Source organism: Diabrotica virgifera, chromosome 6, assembly GCF_917563875.1.
Source record: "Diabrotica virgifera virgifera chromosome 6, PGI_DIABVI_V3a".
In the NCBI taxonomy this organism is placed as follows: domain Eukaryota; kingdom Metazoa; phylum Arthropoda; class Insecta; order Coleoptera; family Chrysomelidae; genus Diabrotica; species Diabrotica virgifera.
Window position 1 is genome coordinate 239317774 of NC_065448.1, and position 27384 is coordinate 239345157.

The 27384-nt window shown below is 34.0% G+C and overlaps 1 protein-coding gene across 1 annotated transcript; it reads left to right on the forward strand.

The window, feature by feature from the left end:
• Window positions 1-12063: 12063 nt before the first annotated feature.
• Window positions 12064-19015, forward strand: LOC126886796 (glutathione S-transferase-like). Its single transcript, XM_050653860.1, has 4 exons — window positions 12064-12320; window positions 16287-16454; window positions 17525-17667; window positions 18786-19015. The coding sequence occupies exons 1-4, from the start codon at window positions 12185-12187 to the stop codon at window positions 18972-18974; spliced, it is 636 nt and encodes a 211-aa protein (XP_050509817.1). The 5' UTR covers window positions 12064-12184; the 3' UTR covers window positions 18975-19015.
• Window positions 19016-27384: the final 8369 nt, after the last annotated feature.

The window sequence follows — 27384 nt, forward strand, 5'->3', positions numbered from 1 at the left end:
GCTTTATTGGAGTCTATAAAACAGACGTAAAGAGGATGGTTAAGGTTAACATCCAAACATCTCTGTGTCAGCACGTTGAATAAGAATAATGCCTCTCTGGTACCCATACCATTGCGGAACGCGGAACCCATATTGAGTGTCACTAATATCCAGCTCCAGTTTAGAGTGTATTCTGGCGTGGATAATTTTCAATAGAATTTTCAAGGTATGTGACATTAAGCTTATGGTTCGGTAGTCACTGCATTCCTTGGCATTCACTTTCTTTGGCAAGCACACAAATGCTAATGTCAACATTTCTCTAGGGATGATTCCTGTAGTATAGATAGCGTTGAACAGTTCTACTATTATGTCCAGGTTTTTCTCGTTGACCAACTTTATCAGCTCGCTAGGTAATTCACCAGCAGATTTATTGGTTTTTACAGAGTTTATTGCCTGACTAACCTCTGATTTGGTTATCTCTTGGCCTACATCTCCCGTTTGGCTATCTACGGATGTACTAGCTTCTCTCTGGTCATGGAATAATTCCTCGACGTACTCTTTCCATCGTCGTAGTTTTCGTTCTGTCTCCATTATAATACCTCCATTTTTGTCGAGCAATATATTTGAGGTTCTTCGATTTCCTATTCCGGCTAGTTCTTTGACTTTTTTATGTAGGTTGAAGTTGTCATATGTGTTTTGCAACTATTCTATCTCTTTACATTTTTCAGAGAAATAGGTTTCTTTAGCCTCCCTAATTTTTCTTCTTATTTGGTTCTGAAGCTGTTTATAGCGGGTCTTATTAGTGGTTCTGTTTTTTCTTCTTTCATTCATCAACTCTAGAATTTCTTCCGTCATCCATTCTTCTTTCTTACATTTGGTTGTAGTAAGTACTTTTTTACTTGGCTCTAATATAGAGGTTTTGAAGAATTGCCACTGCTGTTGCAATTATTTCCTGGGTTTCTGTCTAGATTAGTGTTGATTTCGTGTTTCAGATTTTCTTTTGTTTCTTCTGACTTTAGTTTTTGTATATTAAGTTTATTGTTGTTGCAGCTTTTTTGCGTCTTTTTTAGTTGAAGTTGAAACCTAGCAATAAGAAGACTGTGATCAGAAGATACGTCTGCTCCTGGATATGCCTTTACTGCCTGAACTGAGTTTCGATATCTGTGCTTTATTAGGATGTAGTCAATTTGATTTCTGACGATTTTGTGGTCTTTGTCAGCTGGCGATTTCCATGTATAAAGGCGTCGCTTAGGTAATTTAAAGAATGTATTTGCGGCTATAACATTATGCTCCTGGCAAAATTCTATTAGGCGATCTTCTCTGTCGTTTCGTTCGCCAAGCTCATATGGTCTTACATTAGGATAGCATTTTCCTTCGCCAATTATTGCGTTGAAATCACCCATGATCACTGTTATGTCTCTAGATGCTGTGAGATGTAATGTTTTTTGGAGTTCGCTATAAAAGTTTTCTATTTCTTCTTCATTTTTGTCAGCAGTTGGCGCATAAATCTGGATTAGGTTCATTTTTCCATGGGTTGTCAATAACTGCAACATTATTATTCTTTCGGACATCGGAACGAAGCCTGTTACTGATCTCGTTACTTTTTCGCTGAGGATCATAGCAACTCCATATCTATGTTGGGTGTCGCTGCTTCCAGAGTAATAGATTCGTCCATTTTCTGTTTTGAGTTCGCCAGAGCTGACCCATCTGGTATCGCTTATTCCTAATATATCGATATCTAGTCGCATCATCTCTTGCTGTATATTCTTCAGTTTCCCAGGTTCATACATACTTCTTACATTCCATGTAGCGATTTTGTAGGTAGATTTGTATATATATTTAGTGAACAGGGATTTCGCTGACTAACGGCCTGGGAAACCCTGTCGTTACTGTTGTTTCTTTCCCTGCCGAATCTTGGCATCCGAGAACCATGATTTCTCTAAGCCATGATGATTTCTAGGGATACTCCATGAGTCTTTAATGCAGTGGTTTGCCGTTGCCTTCTGCATCCTTATACCGTTGACCATTCTGTACGGTTCCTCCACCTTCGAGACCGATTTCTCAGTCTCATGACAAAAGAGTGTCCTGGCACTTACCAACTCATCCGCCCGAAGCTGTTGGTCAGTAAGTGGGGGATTGCTTATACCGGCAATCATTCGGTGAAGAGTAGGTATGAAGTAGAAAAAAATGTAGTGACCGTCTGCCCTCGGAAACTTAATAGCCATTCGGGGTCGGAAGAACAAGAGGTAGCCAAGAGAGGCAGAGAGGAAAGATTAAAGACATTTCACTCAAGACTAGTTGATAAAGAGTAAAATGTGAAGACCACTTATGATCCGCCAGGTGCGTTTCAAAAGCGTATGAGTATTAATACACTTTGTATTCCCGCTCATACTTCGGGGTGTTGACTACAGGCTGTATGGCTCGTTCAGCATGCTATAGCATGGAGGATAGGGTGCACGCCATTTTACAATGTAAACACCCCAACTCCATGACCTGACTCACTACATACATAAATTTTATTAATTATTCTATAAATAACGAAGTTAATTATCCATAAAGCTAACATTATTAGATATATAATATTTTTAAAATATTTTAAAAGTATAGTATGTACTTAATGTGTGTTCATAAACATGATAAAGAAGAGAAAAACAGAATACTTCGGCCATATAATTAGGAGACCTAATAATACAAGGAAAAGTGGAGGGAAGGAGATGGATTTGTCGAAAGAAACTTTCATGCTTGCGTAATAATAGACAATGGTGCGGTTCCACAATAGAAGAATTATTTAGCGCAGCAGCCTATAGAGAAAAGCTTCAGAAAATTATAAACTTGATGACGGCCAACGTTTGAATATGGTGCAGACACGACACCTAAAGAAGAAGATTCTTGAAAAAAGCCTAGAGTTCTGCGTTAACCCCTACTAGATGTTGTTGTATTTGTTTATTTCAAAGTCGCATACGACTCACTTAATAAATATAAACTTCTCTTATCTATGGTGTAATTCCAAATACCGCTTCATCTTATTGAAGTAACTGAACTTATACTCACAGTGCTATGGTCAGCCAAAATGGGTGCTAAATGTCAAATTTGGTACCAAACCAGAACATCAGTATTGGTAGGCAAGAAATAAGAAATAAGCAGAGCCTTGAACTGAAGAGAAGAATCGATTTTTGAACGCATGTTGGGCTGCGACAATGAGATGCGCTGGCGTGTCTCCTCGTCAATATAGCTCTGGAAAAGGCGGTCAGAGATACCCGAATAGACAACAGAGGAAATATTTTTAATAAATCATCCCACATTTTGGCATACCCAGATGACGTGGACCTAGTTGCCCGCACAACACGCAAACTGAAAGAAATGCCTGAGGTAAACTCACCTTCTCAAATGCCTCAAGTAAACGAGGAGAAAACTAAGATGATGACATCAACACCCAACAATAGAGCCAGAAACATCGGTCACCAATTCACGGTTGAAAACTCTACCTTTGAAGTGGTGGACAAATTCACACACTTAGGCTCCCTGATCACCAAGGAGAACGTCATGATGGAAGAAATCAAGCTAAGAATTATCCTAGCAAACAACTGCTATTTTGAACTGAGTAGACATATAAGAAGCAGAAGCTTAAGCCAAAAAATAAAAATAACCATATACAAAACCCTTATACAATCAGTGTTGACATATGGATCGGAGGCATGGACCATCTCCAACGCAGATGAAAACCTTCTGCTTATATTTGAACGAATGATCCTGAGAGGAATATTCGGAGGCATCTGTGAAAATGGTGTTTTGAGGAGGAGGTACAACTACGAGGTATACCACAGATAAAAACAAGCAGCATATGGAAAACTAAAAGTGAGCTGCCCACATGCCTGAAGAGAAAAGTATTTGATCAATGCGTCCTCCCAGTGTTGACATATGGAGCAAAAACACTTACCTTAACCCTAGGATGCAGCACATGAGTCTAAGAGACTCTAGCGCACATTTACATCTTCGTAAAATGTGATTAAATCCATTCCAATCATTGCCTATTTAGGAATTCGTGTTTGACATAATATGTATGACTCTTTGTTAGTATATAAAAATTTAAATAGTATGCACAAAAAAAACTAAAAAAAAATCATTTTCATTCATACCCTATTCATTTTCATGCATACAATGAGTCCGGGAGACACTTATCGAATTAATGTTCAAAGGTTTGTCAAGAATGACACTGATCCTTCGGTACTATTCCATTACGTATATTTATCTATTGCCTGAAGTCTGAAATGGTTGAATAAATAATAATATGTACAAATAGAGGAGCCAATCAAGCATTGGAGGCCAAGGGAAAGGTATGGCCAAAAATTGAAAATGAACGCATTTTGTGGCCTGCTGCTACCAGTGACACCAGCCATGTCGAGAAGAACTGGGATACTCCTGTTAGATAGTTGTTTTTAGATAAATCATCAAACCCACTGTATAAAGCTACAATTACAATGGCAGTAAATCGTTTTGAAAATATAAGACGATTAATCCGATTTGACGCCCGACCAACGCGTTCAACTAGGTTGGAAACAACCAATTTACTTATGTCCGATATGTACGGGAGTTATTTGTGAAACAGTGCCGAACAGTTATGGTACCAGAATTCAATGTAGCCATTGAGTAACAGTTACTTGCATTTAGAGGTCGTCGTAATTTTATTCAATGCATGCCATCGAAACCTGCAAAATACGGCATTAAATTTTTTTGGCTTTGTGAAACTGAAACAGGATATGCAGTTCATGGGCAGATATACTTAAGTCGTCAACCTGGTGAAAATATTCAACAAAATGTAGGGGAAAATATTGTAAGGCCCTTGACTGCATTCATAAAAAACTCTGGTCGCAACTTGACAATTGACAACTTTTTTACTAGCAACCTTTTAGCACAGCATTCGCGCATTCGCTCTGTATAGGAATAACTTGTGTTGGGACATTACGAAAAAATATTTTTGTATGTTTTTTCCTGTTTTTGGATTCAATAATAAAATTTGACTGGTAAGTTACGTGCCAAAGAAAAATAAAACTTTCATTCTTATTAGTTCAATGCGCCATGATCAGTACCGGCGCTAGGGCATAAAGTCCCCGCCTGCAAAACTAGCATAGGCGCCCTTTCTTTTTTAAATTAGTATTTTGTATAATACCAGCCATAAAAAACACCTCCAAGCAAGGGCGCCCGCCTACACTGCATCCCTTGCAGGCCCGTTATCGCCGGCCCTGACCATGATCAACCCATACATATTGAGAGTCCAGCAAAGAAGCCCGAAATTATCAAATTTTACAACAATACAAAAGATGGGGTTGATCAAATAGACCAGATAGAGAAAATAAAAATTTTGCTGTAGGAAAAACAAATAAAAGAAGATACATTCTCAAAGATTTAGTAAATGAGTTAGTTTTATCATTTATGAAAAGAAGGGCTGGAAAACCTAAACTTACAAAAACCATCTGAAGACACATGGGTGATATTATCGAGTTGCCTCAAGAAAATTTATAAATAGATTTGGCTCATAGAAAGAACAGGAGATGTTCCGAGTGCACTTCACACATCGGAAGAATGAGCACACAAATTTGTCTGAAGTGTGAATACGGGATGTTTTGTATTTAAACAGTTCTTATATTGGGTGAGATACGTGGTTGCTATACTAGTACGCTTTACACGAGCTAACAGACAACTTGACCAATTTCTATCATACATTAATTCACTTCATAGTAATATTGAGTTTACAATAGAAACAGAACAGAATAATTCCACAAACTTTCTAGATATAACGATTACCAGACTACACAACAAACATGAGTTCTCCGTATATCATAAACCTACCCATACTGACACAATTTTACACAATTCATCATTTCATCCTACACAACACAAATTAGCAGCCTACCATAGCATGATGCATAGACTGACAGAAATTTCCATAACAAAAAATAACTTCGAGATAGAACTAAACATCATTAAACAAATAGCAGTAAACAATGGCTATAACGCACAAACAGTTAACAAAATTTTAAACCAAAAACTCCATAAGAAAGCCCTGAAATTAGTGTCTCCACCACCACATAAAGAACCCAGTACCTTCTGCTCTGTCAGATATACTGGCAAGATAACAACAAAAATAGCCAGATACATAAAAAAGAAAGGAATAACACCAGCTTTCAGAACTAACAACAACTTAAGCAAATATATTAAGAACAATAAAAGCCGAAAGAGAAAGCAACTACAGAGTGGTATGTACAAACTAACGTGTGGTGACTGTCCGAAAACTTACATCGGTCAAACTGGCAGAACCTTTGACAAACGAATAGCAGAACACAAAAGGGCTTTCAACAATAGAAAAACAGACACTTCTACATACGCACTTCACCTTCTAGATCATAATCATTCTTTTAATGAAGAGTTTAAAATTCTGCATATTCAAAATAAAGGCCTTAAGCTATCTTTTTTAGAATCTATGGAAATTAATAATTTGAAAAGTACGGATATAATTCTGAATGACCAACTCGAGATAAACAGCTCCCCACTCCTCAATCTCTTCAGTTAAAGACTTAAAAAGGCAAACACATTGGAAACTATGTCACTTGAGAAAGGCACTCTGCCGAAACAGCTGTAGTCACTTAGTTGTAATAAATTTTGTGGAAGTATAGAAAACTAACGATTTCAGTGTTTTATTGTTAGATAATCTCAATACATTTAAAACTACAGTAGAATCCCGCAAATCCGAACTAATTGGGGGGACAGCCTGTTCGGATTCCGAAAAGTTCGGATTATCCGAAAGTTAGTCTAACTAATAATTCAAATCTTTCGTTGTCATTGGCGACAATGGGCACCAAAAATTTACGAATGAAGAGATTGTAAACTTGGTTCAACCTGAAGGCAATCCTAATGAAGATGAAGAAAGCGAGGAAGAAGTTTCCCTGCCAAATCGAGTGTCACACGTAAATGTCACTAAGGCTCTGGATGTGGATCTACCTTACGTGGATCAGAACTGTGCTGCGTTCCCGGTCAATTAACTATTTTCTATTCTTTCTTTTATTCAGGTGATTTGTAAATTTGTTCCCAAATTACATAACCTGCTTATAGTTACGTTTTTAAAATGTCTTTTAAGTATGACTAACAAATAACTATTTACACATGCTCCTAAATGTGAAATACAATGTGATAATACAATTTTGAACATACATTATGTTTATTTAAAAATAAACCTCTTCAGGTTATTATATTGAAGGTTATTATTTTTTTGAAAAGTCATTTTTATATTGAAACACGCAAATATATACAGGGTGACCAACTTTCGTCACAAAGTCCGTTATATAGGCAGTGTCCGATTTAAACATTTGTCTTGGGGTGGGGGGTACTGGGGTAAGCAATAGTTAATTATCCTTACGTATCTTTATAGATTTTAGTAAAATTAAAAAAATTATAGAGAAAAAATTTGTGACAAATGGAGAGTTACATATGACTTTTGTACATCTTTAAAAGGCATATGACACAGTCCCCCTAAATAAACTATGGGAAGTCCTGGGCACATCAAACACACATCAAACATTGGTTAGTGCTCTCAAAGATCTATGTTATAGTTAAATTATTGTAGAGATATACAAAAACTTACAAAAATAGGAAGTAGCTGGAAGGCTCACATATTAAATTTATGTAGTTACAAATATCCAATGTTTTTGGCGTCCCAGCCATTTAGAAGAAGGACAAATTCCATCCATATAAAATGTTCCATCTGTTCCGTCTATACTGCTATAAAAGATATAACCATACAGAGTAGAAAAGCCATATTCATGATGAACGGCATGGCAGTACGATTTGGTCAGTTAAACTAAGAAGAACGGAGAAAATGTTATTAGGAACAGAAATTGACTTCTGGAGAAGAGCAGCAGGCAAATCAAGAAGAGATCGTATACCAAATGAGAGAATACGAGAAATGATGGGAGTCACGATTACAATAGCTGATGACAAAATAACTAATATGGTTAGTTTGCCATGTATAGAGAATACCAGATGACAGGATTCCACAATTTCAATGAGATTTTGACGTGGATATCACAAGGGAGATGGAAAAGAGGAAGGTCGAGAAGAGCTGTAGGGAAGGAATTGAAAAAGAACTAAAGGAAATGGAAATTCCTCCAGGTCTATGGTTAAACAGAGAAGAAGCGGTGAAACGGTATTTCAAGAAGCGCTCTCAGATTCAATAGAAGATATATCTATCAATGGAGAAGTTTTGAACAACTTACGTTTTGCAGACGATACCGTAATAATAACGGATAACAACAGTGATTTACAGAACGTAATGCAACACCTTAATGAACTCTGTCAAGAGTACGCACTGCAGATGAATTTAAAGAAAACTAAACGCATGATCATGACTAAGTTACCACACGCATACATCCAATTGACTCTTGAAGATACTATAATTAAGAGTGTAGATAACTACAAATACTTAGGAACATGGATATCATCAAATGTAGACCAAACCAAAGAAATTAAGACACGTATTTAAATGGCACGTGCATCATTCATTAAACTTAAAAAGTTTCTTTGTTGTCGGGATATAAGGTTAGAACTACGCCTAAGGATTCTTCGATGTTACGTATTCTGTACTCTTCTTCTGGCTTGGAAGCGTGGACATTAAAACAAGTCCATCTGAATAAGTTGGCCGACTTTGAATTTTGGTGTTAGAGAAGAATCATATGAATATCATGGATTCAAAAAATGTCAAACGTGGAAGTAACTAGAAGGATAGGAAATAAACCGGAAATAATATTAACTATCAAAAGACGAAAACTTAAGTACTTGGGACATGTGATGAGAGGGCATTAATAAAATTTATTATTATGCAAGGCAAAGTCCGAGGAAAGCGACATGTGGGAAGACGCAGCACATCCTCGCTTAAGAACTTAAGAGAATGGTTCGAATGCAGTAGTGCAGAGCTGTTTAGAGCGGCAGTCAAGAGGGTCCGCATTGCCATGATGATTTCCGACCTTCGATAGAAGATGGAACTTAAAGAAGAAGAAGAAATGTATTCACAATTACTGGAAGACCTGATTAATGCAGCCTTGACTGATATTATTGAAAATGATCAACAATATGATGAAGATCCATTGGTTTTTCAATAGAACGGTGCTCCTTCTTATCACGCTTTACTTGTTCGTCAATATTTAGACCAACATTTTCCACGGCATTGAATTGGGAGAAGAGACAGCATCGAATAGCCTCCTGGGTATCCAGATTTGTCTCTCCTCGATTTTTTTATGAGGACAGCTAAAAAGTATAATACATAGACCACCACCCGTATCCATAGAAGATTTACTTAAACGAATGCCTCTACGAATCAATCCGTAAATGCTTCGAAATGAGGAAGAAGGTTTTGAACTTTCACGAGTTGGTCTACTAAGAAATAAATAACCAGCTAAAACTATTAATTTTTAAATTTATTCTTGTTTTAATTAATAAATCAAAAACCAAAGTACCAGAGGATACCAAATGGGAGAAAAACAACATAAAATAATCTGCTATGTGGACGATGCAATACTAATCTCTCAAAGTGAAGATGATTTACAACGTAGGCTGCACCAATTCAACATAATCGCCAGAAAATTTAACATGTGAATTTCCTCAAAAAAGACAAAATGCATGGTTATAACAGCAGATCCAATAAGTTGTAAATTGGAGCTTGAAGGTCAGATAATAGAACAAGTGATGGAGTTTAATCTAGGCATCACACTATCTAGCTACGGAAGGCTCGAAACAGAAGTGGAAGATCAAGTGAATAGAGCAAACAGAGCCGCAGGTTGCCTGAATGACACAATATGGAGAAATAAAAATATCGGATAAGAAATGAAAGGCAGAATTTACAAAACAGTCATCAGACCAATAATGACATACGCGGCAGAAACACGACCAGAAACAGAGAGGACAAAAAGATTGCTCGAAACAGCGGAAATGAAAACCTTTCGAAAAATCGATGGTAAGACTCTATGGGACAGAGCTAGAAGTACAGATATACGACGGAGATACAAGGTGGATAACATTAATAACTGGGTAAAAAAACAGAAGAATAGAATGGAATGACCACATAAGCCGAATGACAACAAATAGGGTAGTCAGGACAGCGAGAGATGATTCCCCAATAGGAAGACGATCAGTGGGAAGACCACGATAAAGATGGAACGATAACTACTACACATTGAAAAAACAGACAGAGTCATGTCTATACAAAAAGAAGAAGAAGAAGAGGAAGAAATAAAGCACTGAACCTAATTTTAAAATTTAAAGACTAATATGTATTGATGAGATCTTGATTATTGATATGAGATAATATTCTTATATGTCACTTAATTTAATCAATGTATTAATACTAATCTAATTAATTAACCAGATCACATATCAATATGTTTTCAATCTCAGGGCGAATTATAAATTAATTACTTACTTTCGTGGCTTCTAAATATTTCTTAATGGTTCCTAATCGGGATAGAAAAGAAAAGAGTAAAAAAAAATACACATATGGGTTACAATTATAATTAAAATATTTTTTATTTTATTTAAAAGGCAATCAATGCTTAATATTCGCTATTTCTTATTATTCTTAAACATCACATTCACAAATGGGAATCTTATTTCCTTTTGGTTTTCAATTGAAAGTTTTTATTAACATTTAACTATTAGGAGTTATTAGGAACAACTCTATTTAAGTTTGATGAAGCTTTTCTGATATTATTGATTATGTTATTCAATTTTTTATGTGGAATTTAATAGGAAAAACCCATACATTCATGTCCAAACAAATGAGACTGACCTTTTCCTGGTGAACTGAAAATGTCCTCACACAAGACCCGTTTCCTGCTATCCTTGGCTGCGATCAAACCTCGTCCTGGCTTCCAGTAATGTTCTCCTTTGAAAAACTAGCTCGAATAGCTCTCGTTCCTGTTTCTGTCGTGATGCTGTGTTCTACGTTTTTCGAAACTGCTATCAGCTACCGGGACACTCTTGGCTCAAGGAGGTTCTTTTACTCTCGACCTGGCCTACTTCTCGTTCCACGATAGATACTCCACACTCACGGAACTACACCGGCTTTCTCACTCTCCGTACACTACCGTCTACTACTCGACTTCACTTGTCGACAGCTCAAAACATTCTGCTCTCACTTTGTCATTCCTTCACCTACTTTCTAAATATCCCTTCCAGATTCACAAATCAATCTTCCACCACCAACTCTCATTCGCAGTATTCCTCAAAACCAATTTTTAATCTTTCTAAATATGCTTACTGGATTTCAAAAGAAAATATTTAATTCCCATTCTAAACTTACTTTCTATTATTTACAAATTTTAATGACCTATTCTCTCTTTCAAATGAGTCTTATTTAGCATAGGCTAATGATCGAAACCTTCCGCGAAAAACGATAATGAACTATCATCTATTTCACTGAGTTTTATTTAGCATAGGCTAATGATCGACCTTCCGCGAAGAAACGATAATGGTACGCGTCATTCACTTTGTTTATTCTAAGCATATTGTTCCGAGTTTCGTACGCTTATTCTAATCACTTCTTAAAATTACATATAACAATTTGTTGTATACAGGTTGTTTTAAATTTATATGCCCGTGGTTGAGAAAATTGAAAATATTTTATATTAAATTGAATTTTGTTTATAATTATCAAAATTTAATTTTCATATCAAATAGAAATATAACAGTATGTATGTTTTTCCAAAATGCTGTCTTTTTTTTTTGAAAAATGGCTTTGGCAGAGCCAATTAGCCAGACTTGTTTGTGATTGATTGCAGATTCATAGTCATAAATTTCTTATAAACATAAGTACATTCTACAATATTATTTTTATAGATACATTGGTACATTGTGTAGCTTTTTTTTATTTTGTTTTTTTTTTAATTATTTTACTGTTTTTTTAATATATATTTTAATTTGTTACAAAATGTTGTCGTAGTTACTGATAATGATTGTTTCGTTTTAGAGCGACCACCCTATATATACTTCTTGAACTTCATAACGTGCTCACTCAATTAAGCAACTATTTATTCTAGATAAGTTACATAAAGTGTTAATCACGAAATTGTATAAAAACACTTTATACCGGTGTTTCGTTTAATTTGAATCGCAGCTGCGGTAGTTTTTTGAACAAATTCGGGGACAAATTTAGTTTTCTAAAATGGCACATACATATAAACTTATATATTTTGACGTCCCCGGAAAGGGTGAAGCAATTAGAATGATCTTAAGCTATGGAGAAATTCCATTTGAGGACAAACGCATCCAGATGGGGGATTGGCCAAAACTTAAACCAAGTAAGTACTTGCTATATTATTATGGCTATACCAAAATAGACTATTTTTTTATTTATACGCACAACAGGCCGTTAAGACCTAGAGTAGTTTTATAATATACAGGGTGTCTGCGTAACTTGGAACCATATGGGAAACTTTTTTAATATCAATTTTACGAAAAAAAGTCATTCCTTATAAAGGGCTCTGCATAGTCTAGAACCTAAGGTGCAATCATCAGATATCAAATTTTGTCAACAGTATACGAGGTATGTCAAAAAATATGAATTTCGCTTAAGAGCAAACTACATTTATATTTCAAAATATCCAAAAATTTTATTATAAAAAGTTATTTGTAATTAAAAACCATATTAAAATATACAATAACAGCCTTCTACTTAAAAAAAAAATTCTGAAATTTTCCTAAATTACCGATTCCGAACATCATTTTTATTTATTAGACATGTAATAACTCGTTTATTAATAATTTTAGGAAAAAAAGTTATTCCTGATAAAAATCTGTGCATGGTCTAAACCTCAAGAAGCAACCATCAGTTATCCAAGTTTGTTAATTTTATACGAGGTGTGTCAAATAATATGAATTTAGAAAAAATTTAGAAACTCTTATTTGACATACCTCGTATAAAATTAACAAACTTGGATAACTGATGATTGTATCTTGAGGTTTGGATGATGCACAGATTTTTATCAAGAATAACTTTTTTTCCTAAAATTATTAATAAACGAGTTATTACATGTCTAATAAATAAAAATGATGTTCGGAATCGGTATGTTAGGAAAATTTCAGAAATTTTTTTTTTCAAGTAGAAGGCTATTATTACATATTTGAATATGGTTTTTAATTACAAATAACTTTTCATAATAACATTTTTTGATATTTTGAAATATAAAGGTAGTTTGCTCTTGAGCGAAATTCATATTTTTTGACATATCTCGTATACTGTTGACAAAATTTGATATCTGATGATTGCATCTTAGGTTTTAGACTATGCAGAGCACTTTATAAAGAATTACTTTTTTTCGTAAAATTAATATTAAAAAAGTTTCACATATGGTTCCAAGTTACGCAGACACCCTGTATAATCATAATATTAACTAATTACAATTATTTTAAACACAACTCAAACTTAAATATATACAAAGTTCTTAACTACTTTGGGTCTTCCTCCACGCTTTATGGCCTTCCTCAACTTTATTCTTCTTCTTATTTTTAAGTGTAGTCTCCTAATCGGAGGTTGGATACCATCATCACTATCTTGACTCTATCTACCGCTGTTCCGAAGAGTTCTATAGAACTGCATTTAAACCAGGCCCTTAAATTGTTCAGCCATATGTGACTCTCCCTCTTCCTATACTCTTTCCGCCTCTTGTCTTTCCCTGTATTATCAGTCCTAGCATTTCATATCGCTGCCCCCTCATTACGTCCCCTCATTACTTTATTAATCCACCGCTGTTTTTGAAACAGATTAGTTTTCTGGTCATAGCCAGTTTAGTCATTCTGTTCACTGCCATTCTTTCTACATGTCCCAATTATCTGATTCTTTGTGATTTGACGAACCTGGTGATGATAGGTTCTTTGTTTAAAGCCATTAATTCGTTGTTGTTTCTTCTCTCCCATTCTTCTTCTCTCTTCCGTCCTCCGAAAACTCGCCTTAACATTTTCCTTTCCCATCTTTCAAGAGTACCCTTTCCTTCTTATCTAATCTCCATGTCTTGCAGCATATGTTACTATGGGTGTAATTACTGTTTTATATATTCGGAGTTTCCCTTGTTTAGAAATGTACTTTGAATTCATTAGGGCTCTTAAACATGCCTAATTTTTATTCCTTTTTCTATTCTGCCCCGATTCTCTCTTTCATTTTCATCGAATACTACACCCTGGTATTCAAAATTTTTAAAACTATAGCTTTTACCACTTACAGAACTCTCACTAAAGTCTTCTTTTTTTTGTTCTGCCCCTCCTATCATCATATATTTAGTTTTGTCTTATTTAGTTCCAATCCGAATTTCTGTGTCTCTTCAATAATTTTCTTCACCACTCTTCTTAATTATTTCGCGGCTCTTGCAAAGATCGTTAGATCATAAGCAAATTCCAAGCACTGGTGTTTATTTTTCATAATTGTTCCATTCACATTCATGCTGCATTATCTGATTATAGTTTTTAACACTAAGTTGAATAATGTAGTGGATAAAGAATCTTTCAGTGTTTTATTGTTAGATACGGGATTTCTCTGCCTCAAACATTTTATGTTCAACTTGGTACTCATGTAGGATTCTTTCCATATAGCAATTTTTTCTTTCCATATTTCTTAAAATTCTTTCCAAGATTCTGTATACAGTATTTAGTAAGGCTAGATATTGTATACCTCTATAGTTGCCATACTTCAGTTTGTTTCCTTTTTCGTTCATCGGGCATATGCGGGCCTCATATCAAATCAGTTGGCACTATTTTTTAACTTCCCATACTTGCACTATTAGTTGATATACCCTTCTCTGCAGTTGATTTCGACCAGACTTGATCATTTCTATGCATATATCTTTTCCCAAAATAGACTATGTATATCTACTTATTAAAGCTGAAACAACAGCTTTCTTTTAATAAAATTTGCATACATAGTAGTTTCAATAATAATTTAAGTACATATCTAAAATAATACATATTCTTATTAATAATCTAACCAGTAATGGCTCGTGATATAATAGTTTTGGTGGCAAAAACTATTCATACAACTTTTTGATTTTATCGTACTATTCATAAAACGATCCCTAGACATTATTTTCGAAAAAGAAAACAAATTGTATTTTATAAAAAAAGACCAATATACAGGGTGTAACAAAAATACAGGTCATAAATTTAATCGCATATTCTGGGACCAAAAATAGTTCGATTGAACCTAACTTACCTTAGTACAAATGTGCACGGAAAAAAGTTACAGCCCTTTGAAGTTACAAAACGAAAATCGATTTTTTCCAATATATCGAAAACTATTAGAGATTTTTTTATTGAAAATGGACATGTGATATTCTCATGGCAGTAGTATTTTAAGAAAAAATGATAATGAAATTTGGACACGCCATAAAAATTTTATAGGGGTTTTAATTCCTTTCAACACCCTCCCCCCCAAACTTTTGTGTACGTTCCAATTTGATTATTATTGTAGCGCCATTAGTTAACACAAGTTTTTAAAAACTTTTTTGTCTCTTAGTACTTTTTCCAAAAGTCAGTTTTTATCGAGATATTTGAATATTTGTCAAATCCACCACATATTTGTATATGGTTAAGTACGATTATGGAGACTTGGTAATAATAGGAAAATTTATTTATGATTTACATTTTTAAGTATATTTTGAACCATACTAAAAAAGAAGCCACATCTCGATAAAATATGCTTTATCAAAAAAATACAAAGAGCCAAAAAGTTTTAAAAACAGTGTGTTTAACTAATGGTACAGCAGTAATAGTTTAATTGGAACGTACACAAACATTTGGGGGTTTAAAAGAACAAAACCCTCATAAAATTTTTATGTAAATATATTAAAAAAGAAGCCGCAACTCGATAAAAACTGCCTTATCGAAAAAATACAAAGAGGCAAAAAAGTTTTAAAAATATTGAATTTAACTAATGGTACCACAATAATAATTTATTTGGAACGGACACAAAAGTTTGGGGAGGTTTAAGGGAACAAAACCCCCATAAAATTTTTATGGGGTGCACAAATTTCACTATAATTTTTCGTTAACATGTTCTTTCAACATTTTCAACAAAAAATCTCTAATGGTTTTCGATATATTCAAAAAAATCGATTTTCATTTTGTAACTTCAAAGGGCTGTAACTTCTTTTGTGTGCATATTTGTACTAAGGTAAGTTAGATGCATTCGAACTATTTGTGGTCCCAGAATATGTGGTTTAATTTATGACCTGTATTTTTGTTACACCCTGTATATTTAAAATTTTTATATATTCTAGCTACCCCTCTTGGACAACTTCCCTTGTTAGAGGTCGATGGTAAAGCAATCCCTCAAAGTACTGCAATCTGCAGGTACTTGGCATCAATAGTAAAACTAGATGGCAAAGATGCAAAAGAAAATCTTGCTCTAGATGTTGCACTAGAAACTCTTTTTGATTTACAAAAAAGTGAGTATTTTGATTAAAATTGCTACCTTATATATGTAAAATATATGTCACGTCTCAATATACTTATTTTGACACGTCTAATACACGTCACGTCACGTCTAATACACGTCTAATACACGTCACTTATACTTATTTTGACACGGATTTTGACACGTCTAAATATACTTATCCAAATAGTCTCTGAAACTATTTTCTTGTAGCATGAGTTAAATATTATTTATATAGGATTAAGCCATAATTTCTCAGATTATGAGACATTTTGTAGTAGTAGTAATTAGTAGTAGTATTGATAGATAGTAGCAGAGATAGTAGTATTGTGTGAATGTAGTAATTATGACTGGAAACGAAAAAGACCTTCAAAAGAATATAACAATCTGGAATGAAGTACTAAAAGAAAATAATATGAGAATGAATGGGAAGAAAACTAAAGTTATGGCAATAGCAGAAGAAAAGCAAAATTTGAAAATAAATTTAGAAAACCAAGAAATACAGCAAGTTAGCCAATTCCAATATTTGGGGATAATAATAAATGAAAATGGAGGACAAGAAATCGAAATGAAAGAACGATTAAATAAAGCAACGAAATTTTACTTCGCTATAAGCAATATATTTAGTAATAAAGAAGTGTCTAGGAAAATCAAAATAAATGTGTATAAATCAAGGTACAGACCAGTACTCACCTGTGGATGTGAATCCTGGGTAGTAACAAAAATAATAAGAAGTCAAATACAAGCTGCAGGGATTAAATACTTCTATACGTGGCGTCCCGTATCCTAGTTCAATCAGAGAGAAGAGGATATGTGTCTACTGATGAAGGGCAAAAAAGCCCCGAAACCGGTATAGACCCTTCCTGCACTCTCTGATTGAACTAGAATATAATGCTGCTGCATTTTCTGGTTGCAACGAAATTGAAAATGTTTATAAATTTTTAAATATTTATTTATTTGAAGTAACTAATTAATGTTTTATGTTTCGATTTTCACTTAGAAAATTATTGATGTGTCGATTTTCTGAAGTGCCGGATTAGTGAGATTCTGCTGTGTTCTATTTTAATACTATTTTTTTTATAGTGAACGGCGAAATAAAGTATGAACAAGACGCCGCTAAAAAAAAGGAAAAACTTGAAAAATTATTACAACAAGGATTACCTCTGTATTTTGGAAAACTAGACGAATATGCTAAGAAACACAATGGTTACATAGCTTTTGAAAGGGTAAGTGGTCTTTGTAAGCAATTGTCTTGCTTATGTAATTCTATATACGTTTGATTCCATTTAAAAATTTTTCTTTATCTATATTTAATATTTCTGTATAGCTGGAAGTCTTTGAAAGAAAAGTTCTAAGGAAGATAGTTGGACCTATGAACGAAAACTGAGTACCGATAGATAGTATATGTATAGGTACAACCATGAACTCTACCAACTGTTCAAAGAGGCACCGATCTGAGAATTCGTTAAACTTAAGGTTTCGATGGGCTGGTTAAGTAGTGAGAATGGAGGTCGAACCATCGCCGAAAAGAACCCTAGATAGTAAAATGAAGGGCAAGGGGCAAGACCAAAAGAGAGAACGTTAGAATCAGAACAAGATTGGCGCGGGATCGGAAAGGTTTCAGGCAAAATTTAGAGGAGGCAAAGGCTCCATTTGGACCATTTATTCTACTAATCAATAGTCAAATAAGAAACTAGTCTACAAATAAGAGAAGCCCAAAATAAAAGATAGAGGAAAGTAGATGCCAACGTAAAAGCACTAAAAACTTCACCTATATCACCCTTGTATCAAGGAGTCTAATCAAATACAAAGAGAAGAGAAGACGCAGACATTTAAAAAAGGAAATTAAACTACAATCAATTTTATCTTTCACTTATCCACTGCTGCAGTCCTCTTGCGTTAGATAGAAGCCAAGTTATCTTTCGTAAATTAATAGAACCGAAAAAATTTCAAAAATATACCTGGTATAGTTTCCAAGGAATTATTACAGTAAACCTTACCTTCAGCTTATTACAAAGTCATTTGTATTTTGAGTCATGTCGTTAAATTTAGAGAGGTAAACATACTGAATAGCAAGTATAATAATAATAATTAAACGTGCAATCGATTAACATCTAGTACTTTCTACCTGTGCCAGAAACTTAACAACACCATTCAAACCGCACCACTCAAACACAAATCACTTTGTAATAAGCTTAGGATAAGGTTTTACTGCAATAATTTGATGGCAACTATACATACATTTTTAATTCCTTTGGAAAAAGTCTACAAGCTTATGTTTTCCTACGCACGATTATCTTTAATTACAAACCAAACACTAATTTTAATCTTTATTTGTTTTCAGTTGTCATGGGCTGATATTTTATTCGTTTGTGTATATGAAGCATTAGTCAATCTTGCAGGTAAGGAGGCTGTAGCTTCTTACCCTAGTTTACAGCAAGTTAAGAAGAATGTTCTAGCAACAAAAGGTATTAATAAATGGATTAAAAATAGACCAGCAGTGGAGGGATACGATTTGAAACAAGATCTTTAAGATTTTTTTATATATTTTTATTTAATAAATAATTATTATTATTATTATTTTTTATTTAGAAACATACAATCCATATCAACCACGCATGAGTGGAGTAACGTACACAAGGATTCAGTTTATTTACATTTAAATAGATGTATAATCTAGGTATTATTCTAATAATTCGTACTCTAGGTATAACGAATATACAGGGTGTAACAAAAATACAGGTCATAAATTTAACCACATATTCTGGGACCAAAAACAGTTCGATTTAACCTAACTTACCTTAGTACAAATGTGCACATAAAAAAAGTTACAGCCCTTTGAATTTACAAAATGAAAATCGATTTTTTCCAATATATCGAAAACTATTAGAGATTTTTTATTGAAAATGGACACGTAGCATTCTTATGGCAGTAGATTCTTAAGAAAAAATTATAGTGAAATTTGGACACTCCATAAAATTTTATGGGGGTTTTGTTCCTTTAAATCCCCCCAAACTTTTATGGTCGTTCCAATTTAATTATTATTGTAGTACCATTGGTTAAACACAATGTTTTAAAAACTTTTTTACCTCTTAATACTTTTTCGAAAATTCAGTTTTTATCGAGATATTTTGAATATTTGTCAAATCCACCACATATTTGAATATGGTTATGGAGACTTGGTATGAAAATGTATTTATGATTTACATTTTTAGGTATATTTTGAACCATATTAAAGAAGAAGCCACATCTCGATAAAAGGTGCCTTATCGAAACAGTACAAAGAGGCAAAAAAGTTTTAAAAACACTGTGTTTAATTAATGGTACCGCAGTAATAGTTTAATTGGAACGTACACAAATATTTGGGGGGTTTAAAGGTACAATACCCCCATAAAATTTTTATGTAAACATATTAAAAACGAACTCGCAACTCGATAAAAACTTCCTTATCGAAAAAATACTAAGAGGCAAAAAAGTTTTAAAAATATTGAATTTACTTAATGGTACCACAACAATAATTTAATTGGAACGTACACAAAAGTTTGGGAGGGTTTAAGAGAAGAATACCCACATAAAATTTTTATGGGGTGCACAAATTTGACTATAATTTTTCTTTAAGATGCTCCTTGTATAAGAATGCCACATGTTCATTTTAAATAAAAAATCTCTAAAAGTTTTCGATATACTCGAAAAAATCGATTTTCATTTTGTAACTTCAAAGGGCTGTAACTTTTTTATGTGCATATTTGTACTAAGGTAAGTTAGGTTCATTCGAACTATTTTTGGTCCCAGAATATGTGATTTAATTTATGACCTGTATTTTTGTTACACCCTGTATATCGGCCTCATAAAAATGATGTGGCACCGTTCAAAAGCCGCAGTTAGAGCAGATGGAGAATAAAATCCCCTGTTTGTTATCAATGTGGGAGTGAGCCAGAGAGACGCATTATCAACTATGCATTATCAACTAGGCTGTTTAATCTAGTTCTTGAGGCAATCGTCAGAAAAACCAATGTAATCGGCCATATAAATACTAAAACAAAAACAATATAAATTACTACATACGGAGACGATGTTGCTATTATTAGTAGGAGGTAACGACTGCAGTCCGGGACTGCACGCTGGGGTTTGTTTTGGTTGGATCAGGGAGAGCAGCATATGTGCCTCCTGATGAGAGACTAATAAGTTTCGAAACCGGTAGGGGTGCTTGCAGCACTCTCTGATTGGACTAGAATATGGTTCGGCTGTGTTTTCGTTTTGCAACGAAATTGAAAATGGTTATTCATTTTTTATTTACATTTACTCTGTGTGGAGTATGAAGGGAACCATTCTCGTTGGAACTTTACCGCTCTGAGCAGATGGGACGTGAATTGTAAATTGTAGAATTCCCTCATCTTCCTTAGTCTCAGTATCCGTATGGCTTGCAAATTGTAGAAGCCTCGGAGGTGTAACCAGCGAAGGTTCCCATTGTTTTCATTCTGGTGGGAAGTAGAATAGCATTACAGTCGGAAAAATGAAAGAATACCCATGAACGAACATATAAAACACGCTGTATTTTCCTGTCACCGTGTCACAAAGAAAATTGTCCAGTGCAAGTACATGTAACAATAATTATTACATGTACTTGTGCTGGCCAATTTTTTTGTGTGACACAGTGACAGGAAAATACAGCGTGTTTTATATGTTCGTTCATGGGTATTCTTTCATTTTTCCTACTGTATGTTGTTTTATATGCCATTAAAGTGAAAACTTAGTCTTTTTACTAATGAAAGCGTTTAAGGAAATTAGTCCTGAATCACGAAACAGATGTCTTAAAATAATCGGAACAAAAACCAAGTACAACACCGTCAAAGAACAACTGATAATGAAAACAATATCGCACTAGACAACTATACCATCAAACTTGTGGATTCCTTTACATATTTGGGCACACAAATCGACCAAAAGAATTATGTAACTAGCAAAACTAATGCACGTATTTCCGATGGTAATCGTGCATAGGTACTATGCTAATTCGAATAGAGTCACGAATATCGAGGTGTTGAGAAGAATGATAAAAGATAAAGAGGTTTTAAATACAATTAAAGTCATAAAACTGCAATATGTGGGAGATGTTATGAGGGGCGAGCGTTATAACTTGTTACAATTACTAATACAAGGAAGAATACAGGGTAGAAGGAGTCGCGGAAGAAGACGCATCTCCTGGTTAAACAATTTGAGAGCTTTTAATTGCACTTCTGCTGATTTCTTTAGAGCAGCGGTATCGAAAATGCGAATTGCCGTGATGGTTGCCAACCTTCTTAGAGGAGATGGCACATGAAAAAGAAGACTATGCTAATTGATGACATCGAAATTATTAGACAAAAGAACTAAAATGGCTAGCTACAGAATATTAATTAGACCCGTAGTAACCTAGGGTTGTGAAACCTGGGTAATGGCAAGAAAAGATGAAGCCCAACTCAAGGCATTCGACAGAAAGATACCGAGAAAAGTACACGGCCCGGTGCAAGAAGAAGACGTAACATGGGTAATCAGGAAAAACGACGAGATTAATGAATTAAATGAGTGGTACGATAGATATTGTAAGATATGTGAAAAGCTGTCAGCTGTTTGTAATTATGGATATGACGTGAGTAAGGTATTTACAGTTGTATGTAGCAGCATGTCCGTCATGAGGCATCACTAACGATTTGGAGAAGAGGAAAGCATAGCTACAATACTACACTAACAAAACACCAAACAATTACCAACAATACAGACATACAAGAAATTACATCAATTCTAAGATAAGAAATATAAAAAGAGAATATTGGACACGATTTACCAAAGAAATGGAACACGATTTGTATGGACTGCAAAGAAAAGTTTGGAAAATACTAAAAAGCAGGAAAAACCCATTAACGAATATAGAAGTTTAAATAAAATAGAAGCAGATCAATGGACCGCCTATATAAAAGAGCTATATAAGGAAGATACTATATTATCTCAAGAAGAGGAAGAAACAGGAAATGAAGACGAATCTAACATAGATACACAACAAGAAATCACAAAAGAAGAAATAAGGAATAACATACGTAAATAAAAAAAAAACAAAAAAGCTCCAGGACCCGATGGGATATCAAATGAACTCCTAAAATACGGAGGAGAAACCTTAATCGAAAACATAGAGATTCTCTTTCCAAAAATAATATACAGCCAGCGTGTACCAGTCCAATGGAAGAAGAGTATAGCAATACCAATACCCAAGAAAGGAAACAGCAAAGACCCTACCAACTACCGTACCATCACCTTACTGAGCACAACTCTTAAACTTTAAACAAAAATACTTGCCAATAAAATAAATGAAAAATACACAATTAGTGAGGAACAACAAGGTTTTCGGAAAAATATATCCACGATGGACGCCATATTCATAGCCAGAAAAATTGCTGAGAAAGCACTGGAATATAATAAACCTGCATTTATGTGCTTTGTAGATCTGACTAAAGCCTTCGATTGTGCAAGATTAGAAGATGTGCTAATATTTCTAAAGGAGAAGCCCAACAAGATGATAAGGATAATTAAAGACATCAATACGAAGAACAAAACCAGACTAAAAGTCGAGAATGAACTAACATCGGAAGTAGAAATCAACTCGGGAATTAGACAAGGGGATACCTTGCTTTTTAATTTAGTAATGGACAAAGTCATAGAAAACATTAAAAGTACTGGAAAAGGATATAAGATGGCAGAAAAACAAATAAAAATCCTTTGTTATGCTGACGACGCAATCTTAGTCTCCGATAACGAGGATAACCTATGACATGTCTCGAGATTCGAATATCTGTGAGTCGAAATATATGTGATGGAGATGTTAAAGAGAGCGTCTGAATGCAAGCCAATAAAGCCAATTATGTGTCAGGATGTCTGAGGGATGTTATGTGGAGAAATAAATATATGAGGTTGGAAGGGAAAGTACGCATATATAAATCATGTGTAAGACCCGAGCATGGCGAACGCGATAGAAACAAGATGTGACACAGCAGAAAACAAGAGGATACTGAGGACATCAGAAATGAGAACATTAAGATCAATAACTGAGAAAACACTGAGAGACAGAATACCGAACGATAGAATAAAAGATCTCTGTAACATATAAGACAGTACGGTGGGGAAGACAGAGAAGACGAGAGTGGAATCAGCATGTGACGAGAATGGACAGCGAGCGAATAGCCCGTATAGCCAGAGATTCAAAGCCAACAGGCAGGAGACCAATAGGCAGACCTTTAATAGGTGGCGAGATAGCTGTCAGTCAACATCACAGCTACGAATACAAGCTCAAAATCGGTTAAGAACACGCTAAGAGGCTTAATATAAGAAGAAGAAGAAGAAGAAGAAGAAGAAGAAGAAGAAGAAGAAGAAGAAGAAGAAAAAGAAAAAGAAAAAGAAAAAAAAGAAAAAGAAAAAGAACAAGAAAAAGAAAAAGAAAAAGAAAAAGAAAAAGAAGAAGAATATGAAGAAGAAGAAGAAAAAGAAGAAGAAGAATAAGTGTTTAATGATAATCGGATTTGTAGTTGATTTGTAATATTCTGTAAGGGTTAGGTCAGTAGTTGGATTAGCCTTCGAGAAAAATTTATAACTTGCAGAGATCGACTTACTGATCAACATCAAAGTAAAAGTAAGAAGATTTTATTCTTTCTCTGGTGACCAACAAGTAAAATCCTTCTACAAATAACACACTCTAGATTAAATCAATTAAGTAAAAATTATTTACAGAAAAGTATATTATATTTGCAAAAAACACTTAAAAAAATAATTTTTATGCTTTGTCATTGACAAACATCAAAACATAATTAAGAACATACTTTATCATCATTACGCGATAAAATCTAAAAGATAGATATGTCAATAATTAACCAATACGTATTTGTAAAAAGATTACAATGTACGAAATAGTATATTGTGCAACAAGTGCAGAAAGGTACTAATTTCTCACGAGTTTGAAAAGTTGCGGTACGAGCGCAAGCGAGTGCCGCAATTCAGACGAGTGAGAAATTACCTTTCTGCACGTGTTTCACACTATACTTTTTCTACAAGCACAGTTTTTCCTAAAAATAAAAATCACAATTTCCAAACGACGATTAATTATAATAGGTACCTATGTGATAAATTTTAAACTGTATTTAATTAATACCTACTAATCAATTTAAATTCCTTATACCTAAATAAATTGCACAGAAATCAGTTAAAAAATTAATGCACTGCCTTAATTTGTTTAAATTTAAACAATTATTACACATTATTGACATTATATTTTTATGCAGTCACGGATTTATACAAAACCTACTCCATTCGATGTCTCTTGCACAGGTTGCTAAATCCTTATTGGTTATTTGATAATTATAAAATGTTTAATAAGAATAAAATTGTAAAATAAAACAGTTGTAACATCCATAATTTAGTTTCTATGCTATAGTTAAATATAATAATTGTCTTATAGGTTATATATTTGTCTAAAGTTTAACCACGGATGTAAACAGAATATAACGTTACTCAGAATGCGGTAGTCCACGGATGTAAACAGAATATAACGTTACTCAGAATGAGGTAGCCAACTGTGCAGAAAAGAACTTTGCGGCACAGAAACGTCACTTTGCGGCACAGAAACGTCACTTTTCTGCACACTAATGTCAAATATCTTATACTGTGAGAAAATATCAAGTTTGCTAACATAAAACCGTGCAGAAAAGTGCACTTTGAATAGTGGTTGTAGAAAAATTACGATTACAAAATACGAAATAAAAACACTCGAATTTTAACCAAATAGCAGCAGAGAGGAGAGCGGTACCATATAGGAAAAAATAAGTCGATTTTTAAATACAGTACCTATTTTCTTGCTTTTGTATACTATGAAAAGGCATTTGATAGTATCGAGATGTGGGTAGATAGAACTAGTTATAATGTAGAATAGATTCGAGATATAGGCATTAGGCAACTAATACAAATAATATATATGAAAATGCAACTATGATATTACAACTAAATTAAAATACAAAGCCTATCTTCATTAAGAGAGGAGTTCAACAAGGATATGTAATATCGCCAAAACTGTTTAACCTATCCTTGGAAGGCGTCTTCAAAACCAGAAATTTGACAAAATGTAGTATTAAAGTTAATGGCAACAAATTAAACCATCTTAGGTTCGCTGACGACATCGTAATTATAGCGAGCTTTTTCTTCTAAAGTTGCCAATCTTCTAGAGATGTTAGGGACCACATTGACCAATCTCATCCTATTCACAGTATCTCAAATAGATCAGCGTACGTTAGACCAGTCCACTTCTTTAGATAGCGAGCACATTCGAGAAACTACAAATTATGATATAGTCTGTAATCTGTTGCAGAAAAACGTGATCTTTTGTATGTGTTTAAAAAAATTGTTTAAACAATTTCTGCCCAAAAATTCCACCCGGCACCCTTCAGATTTGTTTAAAGGGGACATTTTTGAATAGGGATCCACAAACAAACCGAATCAGAAATTTTTCCAGACGGGAGCGGTCTCAACACATGGACTGCGAAACACAGTTTGTTTTCAGAAACAACCTTCTAACCAGAGATGCATTATTCAGTTTGCAGGTCATGATTCAAAGATGCAGGGATATATAATACCCGGTATACAGGGTGGTGAATCGGAAAACGGGCCATAGGAAACTCAATGTAGAATTTTAAACTGTTGAATTCCTGCTTCCCTAATTATGTTACATCAAAAGTCATGAGAAGTTATTTGTAGAGGATTGAAATCTGTATTAAAAACAGAAGTTACAATTGTTGTACGATTTAAACACATTCCAAAATTTTGAAAAATATAATGTAATTACCGCAGTAGGTATGTGTGGGCATGTTAGGCCACACGTTACTATTTAACTGACAGTGAGCACACTATTGACTAAAGAAAATATCTTTATTATTAATACTTTCTCCTTAACTGAGGGTATCTGATCAACTTTATTGTGTTTTAAAGAATAAATGATAAAATAAATAAAGAAATTGACAGTTCAAATTGTTAATATAATAAATTCATTGTCACCGAATGCAATCTTATACACATTATTGCAGTGTGTGTGGCGTAACTTTGGCGTATTTCTCTGAAAATTGTATTATATTTTTACAAAATTTTGAATAATTATTGTTTGTAGAACAATATTAACAGTCGTTTTCAATACAGATTTCAATCCTCTACAAATAGTTTCTAATGTCTTTTGATGTAAAATAATTAGGGAAGTAGGAATTCAACAGTTTAGAATTTTACATTGAATTTCCTATGGCCCGTGTTCCAATTCACCACCCGGTATGTGTGTTTTATTGACTTCAAAAAGGCTTCGTAAAGAACAAGTCACCCACGACAAACTGATAGGTGTCTTGCAACAGGTGGAAATTGATAACCTGGACCTGCGTATTATCAAAAAGTTGTATTGGCATCAATGTGTAAACACGACAAAAGCTATGGAAAAACGACGTGGAGTGAGGCAAGTATGTATTTTGTTCCCTCTAATTTTGAATTTATTATTTAGTTATCAAATTTGTAGTAATACTTTTAGAATACACATTTTAACCGTAACACAACTAAAAAATGAAACAATGCTAAATTTTAGCTGTGTCCTTGGGAATTAAAAATATCGAGTTCAAAAATTTATTGTACTCATATTTGCCAAGATTAGGTATACATGTGTCCATAAGTATTAGACAAATAAACGATAAGGCGATGAAATTTATTTATGCTTTATCTAAATTCGAAATCATTAAACACAATACACTTACGACTGCGTGAATTGGTGAAATGTAAAAAATCAGATCAAAGGTGTTAATACTGTACAACTAAATAATTTTTGTACCCCTCCCCCTATCAACTTAAATCTTTGTGTAACATAAACAAGAAAATTAAAAAAAAAAATTAAAGCACTCATG

Coding starts and splice junctions, on each gene's coding strand:
- LOC126886796 (XM_050653860.1), top strand. CDS start 12,185: ATGGCACATACATATAAACTTATATATTTTGACGTCCCCGGAAAGGGT. Junction 12,321..16,286: donor TTGGCCAAAACTTAAACCAA/GTAAGTACTTGC, acceptor TATATATTCTAG/CTACCCCTCTTGGACAACTT. Junction 16,455..17,524: donor TCTTTTTGATTTACAAAAAA/GTGAGTATTTTG, acceptor TTTTTTTTATAG/TGAACGGCGAAATAAAGTAT.